The 18,055-nt window shown below is 35.4% G+C and overlaps 2 protein-coding genes and 1 pseudogene across 2 annotated transcripts; 1 reads left to right on the forward strand and 2 right to left on the reverse strand.

Moving 5' to 3' along the window:
- Positions 1-7,672: 7,672 nt before the first annotated feature.
- LOC106441173 lies at positions 7,673-9,340 on the forward strand (annotated as a pseudogene).
- Positions 9,341-9,370: 30 nt separating this feature from the next.
- Positions 9,371-10,590, reverse strand: LOC106441174 (non-specific lipid transfer protein GPI-anchored 25). The gene is made up of 3 exons (XM_013882983.3): positions 9,905-10,590; positions 9,773-9,829; positions 9,371-9,705 (listed from the first exon to the last, which is right to left on the reverse strand). Exons 1-3 carry the CDS (start codon positions 10,275-10,277, stop codon positions 9,587-9,589), a joined length of 549 nt encoding a protein of 182 aa, XP_013738437.1. The 5' UTR covers positions 10,278-10,590; the 3' UTR covers positions 9,371-9,586.
- A 1,700-nt stretch (positions 10,591-12,290) lies between these two features.
- On the reverse strand, positions 12,291-14,699 carry LOC106442898 (mitogen-activated protein kinase 15-like). The gene is made up of 3 exons (XM_048756119.1): positions 14,380-14,699; positions 14,188-14,315; positions 12,291-14,090 (listed from the first exon to the last, which is right to left on the reverse strand). Exons 1-3 carry the CDS (start codon positions 14,582-14,584, stop codon positions 14,010-14,012), a joined length of 414 nt encoding a protein of 137 aa, XP_048612076.1. The 5' UTR covers positions 14,585-14,699; the 3' UTR covers positions 12,291-14,009.
- Positions 14,700-18,055: the final 3,356 nt, after the last annotated feature.

Genomic DNA, 18,055 nt, shown 5'->3' on the forward strand with positions numbered 1-18,055 from the left:
GTGACAACCTTTCAAGATAGTGAATGTCATATATGCCCTCTTCTAATAGAAACCCAGAAACTAAACCAATCCATCAAACCGATCAAATACTTTTTTCGATTTTCTTTTTGAACCAAAGTCATTTTGAATCAGTTTTCCAACCCTAATTTTCATGAAAAGTAGCAGCCTCTCTCTGAACGGCGATTCTTAAAATCCCTAGATCTTTCTCACTAATTCTCAAAATCCTAGATCCTCTCTCACTAATCGTTCTTCACACTTTCCTCCTTTCGATTTTGCCTCTGTAACACACCTCCGTTCTCAGCCTTCCGAATCACATCGTCGCTGTCATACCCTAATATAGCATAAAAGAACAAAAGACCCATTTTTCTCCTCTTCTAGCCAACCCCTCAAACAACGATGTCTAAGAACCCTAGATTTTCTGAAATTGTCCAATCTTCTAAATCCTTCGAATCTCTGAAGCACACCGACTTCATCTTCCTCCATAAATAAACCGATTTTCTCATTTCGTCTAATCCCCAAATTTTAATCCCACTCTGGTTTGTTTGATTTCAAGACATGCGAGGTTAGTTTCTTCACAACCCATACATATTCTGATTCTGGGTTTTAATTGGTTTATCCAAGTTTAGATTCTATAAGATCCGTCTTTGTTTTGTTGGTTTTTTAGTGTCGTTCTGAATTTCAAAACCCATATCTGCGAAGCTTTGATTTTAATTTTAATGGGTAAAGTGTGGACTCGGAAGGGGTGGACAGGTGGTGTGTGGATGGGCGGTGCGTGGATACTGGAGCGTGGATGGGTTGTGTGTGGACGGTTAATAAGGGGACGAATGATGTGGATGGACGAGGCTGTCGTAGTAATGGTCCGTGTGGATGCAATCTCCAGGGTCTAGTGGGGTGGTTTCTGATGATGTCTTGCTTGGTGAAGTGAGTGCAGGTGAGCCGTGCACAATCAGTAACATTGCAGTTGTTGTTGGAGTAATGAGAGCTATCTCATGGTTCTAATATAAGCTTCTCTTATCTATAAATCTGCATACGAAGACCTCTTTTGTTATCCTCCATGTTACATATTTTTGTTCCCCTTTTCTGTTGTAGAGTATGGATTATCATTTTGTAGTTGTATATTAACATAACCCAAACCTCAGTTTAATCTATTATGCAACTTGTGTTCTCATTTACTGAATTTTCTATAATATGGATATAGCTATGACCACGTCCACATTTCTCATGTCATCCACAAGTTCCATTCCAAACTACAGTCTCTCCAAATTGGCAGCTTATATCAATAAACTTAACACATTAATGCATCTTAGGAAACGAGGACCAAACCGAACCGGTTTCCCATATTGGAACACCAAACCAGCAAAATTTTCAACAGGGACATTGTTGTCCAACCATATAGAAAACGACAAAGAAAAGTGTCCCAAATGTTGTCTCTGAGTGTAAGACAAACTCAAAATGTGATCCTTGATGTAAACAACTCATAAACAAACCGCGATAGTATATTGTGGTTGAAGCTTTATCTCACCAGTCGGAAGTCATTGCATAACGTAAACTCAAAAATCTTCTTAAGATACTTGATTAATGAAATTTATACGGACTCATTAAGAATTTCCATATCTACGAAAATCATACATCAAAAAAAAGAATGTGGAATAATTCTTTAAACCAGCATACAATCTTCGAGTATCTCTTCAGACCCTCACCGAACACACATCATTCTCACCGAACACACATCATTCACTTTGATATACTGAAGAAACATAAGTCGGCCATCTTTACAAGCCTATCATCCATAAACTGTGTAAGATTAATACATTCATTACTCAACTTTTATACAAGTTATTACATCTAAAAAAGTGATAGTTTGTAGATTGCAAGGATTAGATTATCACCGGAATGGATTCCTCCCCCTCTAACCAACCCATAGAAGTCGCAGGTAAGTAAATAATCTCCTGCATCATTCTCTGCAAAAAGAATAATATATATGATGCGTCCAAATTTATATTCATTTCCTTTGATTGGTTGCCGATTCTTATTGTTTAAGATATTGGATTATACATTCAAGAATATATCATAATTAACTTTGTTAGTGGTCGTTTCGTGCCTACCACTGGCAGCTTCATTTAACAACAATCTACTTTGCTTTTGATAAACTACTAAGCAAACATATGTTCGATTTAGACTTCTCCGTCACAATGTCAACTATAATGAAAGAGTATAAACGAATGTGGTTGCTCTGTTTTATATGAATTACATAAAAGATGTTTAGTTAGAAATTATATTATTTCTATTTGACAAAAAAAATGAATTATCACTTAAAATAAAAAAGTTAAATTACTAAAACAAACATTTACATATGAGGATAATAACAAAAAAAAATCAGGTATATATTAATAGGTTTAGTATATAATTTAAATATAAATATAATATTATATATTACTTGATCGTTTGTTATTAATAGTCTTAAGTAATAAAAATAAGGAATATTAATAATCCGTAATAGTGTTTACCAAAAAAGATATAGTTTTTTAGATTTTATAAAACAAAAAATTAAAATTAAGTAATAGATTACTAATATAAACATTTTGATATGAGGAGCGTATAAAAAATTAGATCAGGTACACTAATAATTATATTACATATACTTATATTAATATAATTGTTTTTATGATTTTATTGTTTAAAGTTTCAAATAAGAGGCTGCGGTGATAATATTTTTTATACGTATTTAAAAACAGCCAATGTAGGTAATCACATTAAAGAGTAAAAATAATAATCAGAAGAAAGCAACCGGTTATCACTATTTGCATGTACACTTTATAATTTTCATTTATTCGTTTAGTTTAAGTTTGGTGTTCATTATATTTGAACAAACTAATTTGATTATTTTACTATTCATTTTTAATGGTATATATGTAGATTTCTTTTTTCTTTTTATAGCACATAGTTATGTTATTTTATGTATGAATACTTAATAGTTTTATATCGATATTGATACAAAACTTGAAACTGAAACATATTTTATAACTATGACCAATTTATTAAGGTTAAGACCAATTTATACTAATTAATTCGTAACTTCTTTACTATTCAACATATATTAATGTTGTAACCTATGGTGTATTAAAAAGCCTTTTAGAATTTGCCACTTATATAAACCCCTATAATCTGATTCCATTGTATACCTCCTCTATACATTTAAACAATCCTCCAAAACTCAAACATAAGCCAGGTATATTGGGTTATATGCCACAAAACTGAACCATCTATATCATCTCCAAAAAGAATCATTACCATGGAGATAAAGAGGCCATGGACACAACAAACAAAAATTGTGATATCCGTCGCTCTGAAGACAGCGAGCAATGGCCACCTAATCCACAATACGGTTGCTGAAATGGAATACATGTTTGAATACCACGAAATTGATTTTGATTCGGTGATGGAGATTATCGAGCAGACTTCTGAGTTTGTCGCACGCACTATTCTGAAGCTCGATAATCCCACAGATACAGATCTTAATATAATTGTTAAGATATCTGATCACAACCTAGACGCTTTCCGCAGAATTGACCTAGACGTCTATACCATCGAGCTTCGTGCAAACCGAAGAGAACCTATCCCTAGCGAGAAAGATGATTTATGTCCAATTTGCTGCATAGAGTTTGGCACAGAGGGAGATATCAACTCTTTAAATTGTGAACATTCCTATCATCATCACTGCATCTTGGACTGGGTTAAAAAATCCTTAACATGCCCATATTGTAGGGAAAAACTTTCTTAATGTATATGAGATCCACTTTCTTACATTATTTATGTTGGCTTAGGCTGCCTTTTTTTTACTATTACATGAACTTCATATTTACCGATTTCCCATCATTTTAAAGAATACAATGCCCTTATTCCAAACCAAAACATTCAAAACTTCTTATCAGAAAATAAATTGTAAACCACTTTTCCGTGCGTAGCGCAGAGAGACTCTAGTTGACATAATTTTCTTGTAAATGTGCATCACATCAGACCTGGGATATATATAGAAACCGCATCAAAATCAATATGAAAAAGTAAACCAACATGATGAAACTTTGTTAAACCATCCATAAGTACCATCAATCCATCATAGTTGACTTATCAATATGGATCTCGTCCGGTCTACCTGAATACACAAGTATTTTAAGTTCTTGTCCAAATTCTAGCGAACTAGTGATGAGTGTCGTTTTTCTTGAATTTCAGATGAGTTAAACCCATGCCAATTAATTGTTAGTCATTTTAAAATTGGTCGATAATCAAACCCCTGATTGAGAACCAAGACTACTATATGTAATAAGCCGACGAAATAATTGCAACACGTATAAAAAGACAAAACAAAAAGATCGAAAGATGAAAAATAGAGGAAAGAGCGACTTGACATTTTGAAAAGTTGAGAATTGAAAGGTCGGTCAATCCATTAGGGAGGGTGGGGAGCAATGCGAGATAATATTAGATTACGGAAATGATGAAGTTGCCATTATATGTTAAGTTGTATCTTTGTTGTAATTCTAACAGAAATTCTTTTTCAAAAAAAAAAAAATTCTAACAGAAATTAAAGAAACTATTAGCATTGTGGGTCTTTAGTGTCCAATTTACAATACTAATCACTCAAAGAGGTGTTGAACAAAAAAAAAAAAAATCACTCAAAGAGGTAGGACAAATTATGAATCAAATATGAAGGGGCCGGATATGTTTGTCTCGTTTAAAACTAACGAATGGAGTTCACTGTTCGGCTGTGTTAATATTTTGATTCAAAATTATTTGTTCACAAACAGAAATTAAAAGTATAACACGTCTAGACATAGATTTCATCGTTAACAAATGGAAAGTTGAGGCAAAAAACATTTTTAAAAGTTGAGGCAAAACAATAAAGTAATAGTTTTATCTTTAGGTCGAATATTGTATTCTAAACACGAAGAAATCTTTACGTTTAGGTGATGTATGAATGGTAAAAATGGGAATAGTAAAATGAAAATAATAAAACACAGATAGACATGGATAAACTTTACACATGACACATTTTACGCATGATAATCATAAAAGCACTAAAACGTTGCGTACATGCATAATGATATTTTGTTTGTATTAGTTGTCATTCATAATTTAAAATATATAAATTTTGATAAAACAAGATAGCTAGATCACGCAACTTAAAAATGTATAATTCCTCTCATTTTTTTCTTTTTTTGAGAAAATGGCTAATTCCTCTCAAATTTACATAAAAGAAAGATTTGGATAATTAATAATTTATCTGTAAAGTTTTGCATACTGATGAGTCATCTCTAAAGTTTTGCATACTGATCATGATGACCTATATATAACCAAATAATCTCGACTCCAAACTCTTAAACCGATATTGTGTAGAAACTTGTAAAAACAAAACAACTCCGATAACTATTTAATGATCAACCAAAATCAATACCGATATTGTGTAAAAGTCTTGGAAACATATGCTTTCAACCATAAGTCCATAAGTGAAGATGTATTTTGATTTTTTAAAATCTTGAATAGCTTAGTTAATTCTTGAATTGATTTGGTGGAGGGAAAAAACTAATGTTCCAAATTCTTCTAATCTTTTTTAAAGTATTAATTATTTTAGTTAATAATTTTTTTGGGAGCATTAATTAATAAATTCATATTACTTTTTTCCTTTCAGTCCAAAAATTTTCAGAGGCATGCCTGGCCCTAATTGATTTGAAACCACAAAAAGAAAATTATCAAATGCTATTGGTGATGTTGAAAGAAGAACAAAGATATTTCAATACATAACGAGAGAGAGAGAGTACACCAATAACAAAGGCCAAACCCACTGCGCAGAATCAAAGACTGTTTAATATACAATCACGGGGACCCTATAATCACGAGCCTAAAGAACATATTATACTCCATATCTCTTTCTCTCATGCTCCACCACATCCGCATAGCATCTTTTACTTTCCCCATTTATAGCACACTTATGTTCTCTCTCCTTTTCTAATGTGCCTTTTGGTATTTGGTAAACTTTGTGACCCCTTTTTGTTAACTTGTCTTGTATTGATTAGCCATGCAAATCTAGAAAGACAAATGATCTAATGAATAAAATTAAATCCGCTGTGCTGATTTTCAAAATTAGAGAACTAGGATCAGTTTCAAGCGGCTTTTCCATCTCACTGTTAGGAAAGCAAAACCTTCGACTATAATAACATCATTTGGTGGAAGGATTTATTTTCGGCATGACACGTAAAAATTTGTTCAATGAGTGACTTTTACAAAGGCTACTTTGCTCAAATAATTGTATTGTGGTGACAAAATAGAAAAGGCAAAACAAGAAATGGGAGCAAATAACTGTTTATAATGGTTTTATTCCCGTTTCTTTAGGTGTGCTAATCTGTCGTCTAGTGGTTAGTGGTTAGTGGTTTTAACTGATGGGTAAGAAAATCTTTATATTTTAACTACAACAACCTTATTTTAGCTATCCTTCGCATCTATCAATCTTGTTGCTTAAATAATAAATACTAACAAGGGAAATAAGACCCTATCGCATGGGCCAGTCATATCCTTTGCTCAACTAGCTTAGCCCATTAGTGTTATATGGGCATAATTTAATCCAATAGTTAATCACCAAAATCGAAACGTGTAAACAAAGAATACATCTAAATTAACAGCGCACTGTTTTTTTCTCCCAGAGGCAAAAGTCATAGTGGAAATTTCATGTCCGTCGACTCGTCCCATTCAAGTAACGTGAGACATGTGTCTATAAAATACAATTTTAGAGCTAACCCTTAAAACTACAATGTAATTACTTCAGTGACATTTAAGTATTATGTTTAAATATTATTAAATTTATGTTAAGAGATTTAATTTTACATATTTATTACTAATAATGCTCTTAGGCAGACGCCGTCTAGGACATGTGATGGAGGTAGGGATGGGCATTTCGGTTTAATTTCAGTTTAGTTTAGATTATTTAGTCTAAGAAAACTTTAACCAAAGTCAACCAATATTAGTTGGGTTTGGTTTATGTTCGGTTTTAGTTTAGTTAAATTATTGTTATGTTCGGTTTTAGTTTTAGTTTGGTTTGTGTTTGGTTTAATTGGTTTTGTTTTTATTTTAAAATTCCGTCGAGTTAATTTCTTTTAGTTTTGTTCTAATTCAATTACAAAAATATAATTTATAAAATAATAAACAAACCTTTATTTGATACTAAACCATTATTTTCTTCATATTTAAACGTAAAACCAAACGTCACAATAAATATGTAGAAAATGTAATCCAAAAATTTTATATTATTATCTTCAAGTCTAATATAAATATCATAAATAACTTTTTGATTTTGATGTTAATATATATGATTCATATTCTTTTATTTTATTTTTAGTTTTTTTATTCTATTTATTTAGAAGTAAAATATGTAAAATTATGTTTAGTTGTTTTAGCTAAATGGTTAATTATATTAGATCTTAATATTAGTAGTATATTTAATTAGTCTAATTAAAAAATACTTAGGTTTTTTTTTGGTTTTGGTTCGGTTTAAAACCAACCAAACCAAACCATTTGAACTGATAAAATTTTAAACCAAATGGTTTAAACATATACTTTGCTTTAGATCTGTTTGGGTTCGGCAGTTCGTGTTTTTTGGCCATATCTTATGTCCTTTACTTATTTGCAACCATATATCTCGAAATTACCCCTGACTATCTTGTAGCACCCGTCTTGTTCCTCAAGTCGCTTTGATCCAAGCTCTTTATATCTCCATCGACCAGGAGGAAAAGAACAAATCGGAGAAGATCGAAGTAACTCAAAAACAACTTTTGTCTCGCGAAAAACAGATCTGAAGATGGAGTGCGTGTTCGGCCTTGTCGGAAATGGATTCGCTATCGTGGCGGCGGATACATCGGCGGTTCACAGTATCCTTGTCCACAAGAACAACGAGGACAAGATCATGCTCCTTGACTCACACAAGCTCATTGCCGCAAGCGGAGAGCCTGGTGACCGGTAAATCCTCCTCCCTCGCCTCTCTCTCTCTCTCTCTCTCTCTCTGAATCAATTGATGATGGTGTTGTGGGAATTTGTATAGGGTTCAGTTTACTGAGTATGTACAGAAGAATGTGTCACTGTATCAGTTCAGAAACGGGATCCCTTGACTACCGCTGCTGCTGCCAACTTCACTCGTGGTGAGCTCGCCACTGCTTTGAGAAAGGTCACCTCTTTTCTTATTGTGATTTTGAGCTTCGGGAATTAGGGTTTCTAGATGGTGTTTGAAGGTGATAGAAAGATATTGTTTTTTCCTCTTTTGATACTCTACTTAGTTGAACTTGTTATGGATTGGATCTTTCTTCCAAACAGAACTTTTCATTATGTAGTCATTATTAATATTTTCTTTTGATATGATTGAAATAATTTTTGCAAATGAAGCTTGGCTTTCTTTCAAAACTTTGTTGCAGTTTTGAAAGTTTTCATGTTCTGTGTCACGCAAGTGTTGCTCTTCAGGTTGATTCAAGTAACAAACTTTTGAACCGTGATATGTCCTTATGGCAGAAAAAGATGATACTCTAGTCAAAACTAGAAGTCTCCTTATATCAAGTAATTGTAATTGCTTTGAAAGACTATCTGACTTAAGCAGATACGCATCATGCATACTAATTTGTGATCTTTCTGGCCGATTTTGGGTAGAATCTAGTATTACATGTGGGATTTGCTTTAGATTGCTGAACCTTCCAATGATCAAAAGTCCATTAGTTTATAACAATTAATTAATCTGATGTATTTCCTTCCTGCTTTATTTTCGTTGTTTGTGATATATTTGCATATATCAATCGTGTTGAGATTCGCCATTGCCGTTTGTTCTGTTTGAATCCAGAATCCCTACTCTGTGAACATCCTGAGGCTGGCTACGACAAAGAAGCAGGCGCATCTCTATACTACATTGACTACATTGCAACTCTTCACAAGGTTGACAAGGGAGCATTCGGTTACGGCTCATACTTCTCTCTCTCCACGATGGACAGGCACTTCCGCAGCGACATGTCCGTTGAAGAAGCCATTGAACTGGTGGACAAATGCATAACTGAGATCAGGTCAAGGCTGGTGATTGCACCCCCAAACTTTGTGATCAAGATCGTGGACAAGGATGGAGCTCGTACTCACGCTTGGCGTCAGTCTGTTCAAGATGTCACCACTGCTTCTGTCTAAGTCTGTTATGTTGTGTTTTCTACTAAGCTGGCATTAGCTTCTTTTTCTTTTTCTTTCTTTCAACTTTAGAAGCTTAGATGACTTGTGTTAAACTTTGAAATGACTTTCTTATGAGAGAACAACCTAAACCATGTTCTTGATCCACGATTCACAAAGCTAAAAGGAAACAATGTACTCTGAGAACAATGGTTTACCTATATCATCTTTGTTCGATACACAAAGCCAAAAGGAAGAGATCAAGTATGGGTTTTAAAGAGACACCCACCACTCGAGAACAATGTAATGAACTTGAGATTGTAAAGGAAAGAAAGAGGAATGCTTCAGATGCGAGTGAAGATAGAAGTGGGCAGCGTCATGATGATGGTCGAGAGAAAGCAGAAGCTTCTGATCATTCTGGTGTTGATGATAAGCTATCTGTTTCTGGTGAGGGTTGATCGGAGGTTGGTGAAATTCCGGCGGCTTCCGGTGAGATGGCGAACAGTGGAGAAGATGCGGAAGCTCTATCACCTGCAGATATCAATGAAACTCGTCTCTGAATTCAAGTAAACTATTACCGAGATCGATTCAATCATACCGTAAACAAAAGGAGCTGTGAACTGAATGCTCTGAAGCGGCGGAAGCTCCGGCGACTCTGCATCACACACATAATTACAAACCCAAGATTGATTCAATTTAGATTAGAATCAGAATCGGAATCGGAATCAACCTGATGGCGAGCAGATAGACTCGAAAGATTCGTCGGAGCTAAGATCGCTACAGATCTGGGAAAGAGAAAGCAGTCGTGATCTATTGAACGGGAATCCAAGGATCATAGGTTGCCGGAGAAGATAACAGAGGCAGTTTCCGGCGCCGGAATTAACGGATGTGGAGAAAGCCGAGCAGCAAAGAGGATCCGGCGCGTCTGACATGCTGTTTGGTGGAGCGGAGACGTAAGGAAGGCATGGAGAGAACATAACTAGCTCCTCCGTACAGGTGAGAGCCGGTGGAGAAGGGGCCTGCGTCTCGGTCACTGCGGAGGAGGAAGAGAAGGTGATCGCAAGTATGACGATGAACACGACGGCGTTGCGTGTGGCGGCCATTGGAGCTTCTTCGTGATTTCAGTTACAACCTGAAACTGACGACTGAGACTCTCGTTAACGATGGTGGCGGGAAAATAACGCCCTTGAGGAGGAGGTCTCTTGATAAGCGGTGAGTTGGCAGTGATCAGCCATTGCTATACGTCCACGTGTTCCTGACTTTTTGAAGTTTGGTTGGCTTCAAGTTTTAACATTTGTGTATCAATAGGGACACCAAGCAAACTTTAATTGTGAAAAGGCAAATGCTATATGGATATGTATATTGACTGTTAAAATGATTGAACTTTTTCTTTAAGAAATTATATCTACTTACATTCCATCCTTTCAGTTACACAGAGTGTGGACAAAATATCTACTTTCCATCCTTCATCTATTGATTCTTGGTTTGCAATTTTCACTCTTCCAAAAAGTAAATACCCTTCTTTCTCCTTTCATATTTATTTTTTATATATATATATGAAATCGAGTATGTTACGAGATCAACTACCTGAAACTACCCTTCCTCTGGTAAATTCATACAAATACTTTGCAAAAAAATCTAGCGCCTTCTCGGTCAAAGACGTTCGTGAACTCGTAAAACAGTCTCCAACCGGAAAGTAATGGAGTATATCCAGTCCAACAGATTCTCATCCTGCAAGTTCCAGCCACAAAACAGTTTTATTTCTCTGAATATCCCGGAGAACCTACCTAGATTGTGGCAACAACATGGTTATAAGATCAAGAGTATGATCTTGAATTCGGTAGACGATCTTGTGATGTAGGGTAGCTACTACACTTTTTTCTTGCATAGGTGCTCCAATTAGTTGAAGCTGAACCTTGAGCGTCTTTAAGAGATTTAGGTCTTGTAACAAAACATTAAAGTTTGGAAACAGTGTTATGAATACCATTCTTGCATTTAATGTCGTTTGAACCGTTCTGATGCAAGCTTGTTGATATGACTTTAATCAAGAGTCGATTAAGTCTATTTCGGGCTATGACTGGTAGTTCTTTTCTTGCATATAAGGTCAAACCAATTCTTACTACACCAAAGTGAAGGTGAGTATAACCATGTTGCTGCCACAATCTAGGTAGGTTCTACACTCAAGAAGGAGTCCAGCCCAATTGGAATCGACCCAAAATATTCACGGAGCAAGAAGTTATGAATTTTACAAGTTAGAGGTTTTTCAGCCCGTCCATCTGCGAGTACCTGACTTTAGAAGGCGATTCCAGCCCAAGTAAGAAGCGGCCTGAACCAAATCCCATCATAGGATTCAAGAGGGATCTCTCAGATTTCCAGAAAGCCCAAGATCAGGCGAAATGGCCCCAGAATTATGAAGTTATGATCCAATCTCCAAAACCGGTCAAACCAGTTCTACACTTGCCTCAATTGGAAGCTAACCGGTTCAATCAGTTTCAAACCAGACATTGGCGACCAGGAAATCATTTCAACCAATCAGGAGATATTATAAGCGTCCAGGAGGGGTTCTACAAGTTCATACCATGCACCAGCAGCCATTGGATCAGGAGGATCCTCATTTACTCAAACTTGCCTTATTTGGAGCAAACCGACATTAATGTCCAACAGCTCTTTCCTCTTCAGTTTAGGCACGACCTCAGCACATTCCAAGCAGTCAAGAAGGTTCCCAGCAAGCTTACTTATCCCCTTAAACCATCCAGGTTCAAGAAAGATCAGATTCTTTACTTGGAGCCAAAAATCCCACAAAAGGCTCCAACGGCTAGTTTTCGATTTCTTTCTTAGTTTTGATTTGTTTCCTTTTCTATTTGTTTTAGAACATTAGGAACTTTTTCTCTGAGCATTATATAAGCTCCTAGACGTCCATTGTAAAGATAACCCTTAATCACCAAGTTAATAGAAAGTTTATTCAGTTTTATCAAAGTTGTTCTTTGTATAAAATATCGGTCTTTAGGATTCAAAGAGAGATTCTTTGTTGTCTTATTGATTTTACGAGTCTAGTTTGTTTGTGCAAATCAAACAAGATCAGTACACAGATTGAGAGACTCAATCACTTCGATCCATCATTCCATCAGATTGAGAGATTCAATCAAACCTTCCTCCGCAAATCCACTTCAGTTCATCTTCTAATCAAGCTGAGAGTGATACACATCCAGCAGCTTGATTCCATTCATATCATAAACCTCATATCATTTAATTCCCTTTGTTTCAGGTTACCAAGTCATAATCTGGCCATATCGACCAATCGGCCACATCTTTGGTCGATCCGATTTAAACCTTGGTTCCTTATTCAACCAATTCGTGGGTTACCCCCTACAACACAAACGAACAACACTTACATCGAAGAAGACAAAGTGTGAAGATGGTAACCTATTAGATTTTTTTGGTCATCCCAAATAACGTTTCTTAGCCAACAAAAGAATAAATATTTGTCAAAGCCCATCAAAATCAGTCCACAAAAGAAAAAAAAAAGAAAAACTCGAGACATCATGGGACACGTGGCGCGTTCTCCTTGTTTTATTTTCTGCCGTGGCACAAGGAGAAGATAATCTCCTTCTACTTTATATTATTAGATTAATTCACTATCAAATGACGATGGTATGTAACACATTAATCTGCTAGACAAAAAATTGAACATCTATATTATTAAAGTTGAAGTACACAATGAATTGTTTGGAAACTTGAATAGTAGTTTTAATGAAATTTGTTTATATATATGAATAGCAGTATCTATTAATTACATTTTCATATTTCACTTAGTTTAACAATTTCATTAATTATATTACTTTAACAATAATTCACATCATTAATTATATTACCATAATAATAGTGTATATTTTTATTTATTAGCTAATCAATATTAACTTTGTGCCAATTATAAAATCAAAAATGTTAAATAACTAGGTTTTTCATATGATTAAATGTTTGGTTTAGTTTGTTTTATAAAACATTTTTATTGAGTTTCAATCGGTAGAAAATTACGTAGCCTAAAACATAATTAAAGATATGTTTTTGTAAATAAAATAATAACTTAAATCAAAATAATAAAAATGTGTTACATTTATTGCCACTTAATTTCACTCCATAAAATTACTTTACTTAACAAAAACCTCTTTCTATTTCACTTATTTTAGTCAAACACATAAAAATATATTTTTTATTAGTTTATAAAATCAGTTATAAATTAACATTATCTATCCATTTATGTACATGTTGTTCCTTCGGATATCATTTTTTTTTGTTCTGAAACAAGGTCCCGCATAAATATTACAAATTTATGTTTGGTTTTTGAGTTGAGTCATTTTGGATCTGGATGAATTCAGTTCTGATGTATATGAACCTAAAAATATCTAAATAACCAATATATCTAAAACGGATTCGGATATTTGTAACAAAATAGCCATATTACCTGATTCGGTCCAAGTCTTTTGAATATCATTAGTTATATTATGATACATCTAAAATATATAACGTTAATTATGAGAAATAAATATCGATTATAAAAATGTACAAACCAATACCCGCACGGATGCGCGGGTCAATCTCTAGTGTTTTTCTTAAAATTATTGAGTGACTACCCTTGATATAGACTCAGGAGGTGGAGTGCCAAGGAAGTCAGTCATAAGATCCAATTGGTGCACCACGTTTTTCCAGGAAACAAAGGCTTACCCAAAAGCATTTCCGCAAAAATGCAACCAATACTCCAGATAACAATCGCAGGTGTATACTGTAATATGAAAAAGAAGTACATTTAGAATGAGAGGTAACTATAGAAGTTGGGTTCAGTGAAAAAATAATCTTACTTTCGAGAAAAACGATCCACATAGCTCAAGGGCACGATACCACCGAGTAGCTACATAATCCTACAAAAAAGAATACATTAAAGGAGTGAGTTCACAAACCATGAAAGAGTTAAAAGAAAATCTAACGAGCAGCTTAGTTGCTTGAAAGAAAACTCACAGTCCAGAATATAGCAGTTGGAGCGTCGTTGAAAGAAACACGAGCGAGTCCAAAATCACAAATCTTCAATTTGCAATCATCATTAGCTAGAATGTTCTTTGGTTTCAAATCCCTATGAAACACATTAGCTGAGAACAGAACCCAAATCTAAAATATTACCACAAGGGTCGAAAGAGAACAATATATACTAACCTGCGTGAACATATTTAAGACCACAGAGAAGCTGGTACAAGAAAAACTGATGATGCTCAGCAGTTAAATCATCGTTGGCCTTAATCACCTGGTGGAGATCAGACTCCTTCAACTCGAACACAACATAAATATCCCTGAACTCTCGGCGAGAAGGTGGTAGCATGATGTGTTTGATCTGAGTGCCTTTGGACATGAGCAACATCATTTTAGAACAGAGATGTAGGGGCTTTTCTGGTTGATTTCCTCATTCTGTCATCGTTGTTTCTGAAAATTTGGTTAGCTTAAATAGGGTGAAGGGGAGAAGCAAAGAAGAAGGGAGATATATAATTGTGGAGCTGATGGAAGGGGAACAGATTCATGTCGTTTGGGTTATGATAAGCACATAAACTTTATGACTTAGATGTGGAGGTCAAGGAGAATCAGAAGTGGTGTAACAGCGTGCGTTGGAGGAAGACGAAACGGAGAGGTCCGAGTCAATTTTGTGTTGTGTGAATGAACGAATGACGCGGCAAAAAGAACCCACCACATTGGATGATTTTCCATGCTGAGGTGGATAGGCTCAATGGATCTCATATTCTCCTTTTATTACTTGTTTGATAGATAGCCATATTGCGCTCATGAATAACCGGAGAAACCTACAAACAAGAACCAAAATTTAATAATAATTAATGTGGCAAAATTACTCGTGTCCCTTTGTTAGTCATACCTTTTGATAATCACACATATCTTTAAATGTTATTTTTATTAGTAAATATTAGAAAAATTAATCAATTTTGTTCAGATGTGTAGCGCCTCCAGACGCATTATATTGTGTTCATGGCGAAGGATTGCAGTGAGCAGACACAAAAATTCTTTCATTTCTTTTTCTTCTTATCTTAAATCATTGATTGCTTACAATTATACTTTTAATTTAATACTTTGTTTTTTCGTTTCTGGTTTTGTTTTCCAGATACAGTGGTAAAGAATAACGACAGCAGAGCGGTAAAAATGTCGCCTTGTCAAAAAAAGAAAGGCGATGAAGACGAGCTCTATATGGTGATGAAGAATAATGATTGTGAGCCTAGTCAATGTGTATCACCATCAACATGTCTAAAAAAAAGAAATGAAGAAAATAAACTCTCCGTCCAAACTATATTCGGTGAAAGGAATAGTATAGTATATATATTTTAGGGAAGTTGACTCAGATATTATATATTTTAGGACTTATGACCAGAACCATACAAATCTTTTTTTTATTACTGGCATTTTTTAAATGCCAAGCGTGCCCTTTATCCACGTTATGAGAAAAAACGTATTTACGAGAATGCCATTACTTTTTAACGCCACGTAAGCAAAAATCCGGCGACACGTAGGAATACGCTTCCGTGTTTTCATTAAGTCAGCCGTAAAAGAATACGTCTTTCGTTACGGCTGGTATATGTATAAGTTTCGGCTGACTTATAATAAAATAGTTGACTTAGTAAAAAAAAGCTGATTTAAGACGATAAGTAAACCACGCATAAGGGTTGAGTTATATGAATCTAGTTGAGTTATTGGACAACGGCTGACTTATGAACTGACGTTACGGCTAACTTAATCATCGATGGATTGATTTCTGGAAAATTTGGTTGAGTCGTAGTAAAGACACGACTCAGTTATATACCCACGGCTGAGTTAATGAACACCGAATGGCTGGGTTATGGGATGTTTGACGGCTGGGTTATTTTAAATCAGCCGAAACTGGATGGTTTAACATGAAACTCAGCTATATTGTGGTTGAGTTATTAGCGAAAGATTAATTACTAGAATAATATTGTTTTACGGCTGAATTGTTAAACGATATGGTTGGCTTATTGTATTTCATCCTATTTACAGCTGGGTTATCGAAAAAGATTAATTACTGAACTAGTATCCACGTTTCGGCAGACTTACTTACTACATGTGGACTGACTTAGGGTGTCTGAGTTATATATTATTTTGGTGGCTGAAAAACCGAATTTCCATGTCAGCTGCCATGTCATCAATTCGGATTTGCCATGTCATCAGTAACGAAAGAACTTCAAAACTAGGTTTTAATCAGCCTGTTCATATTCCTCTCCTCCCCTTTCATACCCGTTATTTCTCTTCTTCATCTATCTCAGTTGGTTATGGATCTGGTTATTATTGTTTCCGGTAACTGGATTAAGAAAAACAAATATGTATTCAACGCTGATAGTAGAGGGTGTAGAGTTCTCCATTTAGATGAGAACTCTACACATGAAGCTTTCACAAAGTCTGTTCTCGATGATTACGGATTGAATGAAATGAGTGATCATATTCAGCTAAGCTACATGTTCTCGAATAAATCATTGAAAACAATGGCGCACGACACTCCACCAGTGTACGTGTCCAATACTCGGCAGTTGCAAGGTTTTGTAGCCCTAAAGAAAATCGAACAACTACGTCTTTGTGTTGAGATTACGGAGAACAAGGACGACAGAGCAAGAGAGAAGACTAAAACAAACTTCAGTTTTAGCTCAGAAGTAGAAGCGTCAGAAGTTGAGTCCAGAGACGATAATTACAGTGGGAGTTACGATGGTTGCAGTTCGGAGAAGGAAGAAGAGGACAATGAGATTGATTGCTCTAGTATTGTGGAAGGAGAAAATCAGAACGTAGGCGGAGAAGATGAAACAGGCAATGAAAACGAAGAAGACGATGAATTTGATAGCCGATTTGATATGTTCGACGACTCGGACGGTGCGTCATCTGAAGATGATAACTTCAGCTCATACGGTGAGTCTCCTTTAGAAGACGAAGAGTCACCAACGATACCTCCCAAGAAGATATATCAGAACTTCTCGATGAGCGGGTCTAAAGAGAGTGAGGAGGTTCTTCTAAGGTTGGAGATGTCGTCGTTAAATCTTGCGGTAGGGCAACGATACGAGAGTAAAGCCGATTTGGAGAGACGACTGAAACTTCTTACAGTGAAGGATCGATTTGATTATGACGTAGACATATCAACCCGAACATTATTCATTGTTAAGTGTTGGGTTGATGGATGTATCTGGAGGGTTCGTGCTTCTACCAAAGGGGAATCCCCGGCGTTCTATGTTTGTATTTACGAATCGAATCATACATGTTCTACAACTGAGTGTTTTAATCGATGTCGAAATGCAACATCAGATAATTTAGGAGAGTTGTACAAGAACTTTCTCGGCGACGTTGGTCCGGCCGTTCGCCCTACGAGTGTTGGAATAGCTATCACTAAGCAGTTTGGTGTAAAGGTAATTACTTTAGTGTAACTGAGTTATGTTTACGAAACAGCTGAGTAATATGTGTTTCGTAGCGGCTGATATATTTACACAATGCGGCCGAGGTATATTAAAATAGTGTTGAATTAGTTTTACGTTGTGACTGACTTAATTGTATGATGTGGCTGAGTTATGTGTATCGTTTTTCATGTGAACAGATGGAATATTGGTAATCTTACCGGACGCTGAAATTTGCAAGGGAAATCGTTCAGGGAACACCTGAGAGTGGGTTTGAACGCTTGCCTTCTTACTTATACATGATAATAAGGGAAAATCCGAGTACAGTTGCGCGTCTTCAAATCGATGAGAATGGAAAATTCATGTATGTGTTTCTTGCGTTTGGTGCGAGCGTAAATGGGTTTCCTTTCATGCGCAAAGTTGTGGTTGTCGACGGTACGTTTCTTAAT

Source organism: Brassica napus, chromosome C4 (genome assembly GCF_020379485.1).
Source record: "Brassica napus cultivar Da-Ae chromosome C4, Da-Ae, whole genome shotgun sequence".
Taxonomy (NCBI): Eukaryota; Viridiplantae; Streptophyta; class Magnoliopsida; order Brassicales; family Brassicaceae; genus Brassica; species Brassica napus.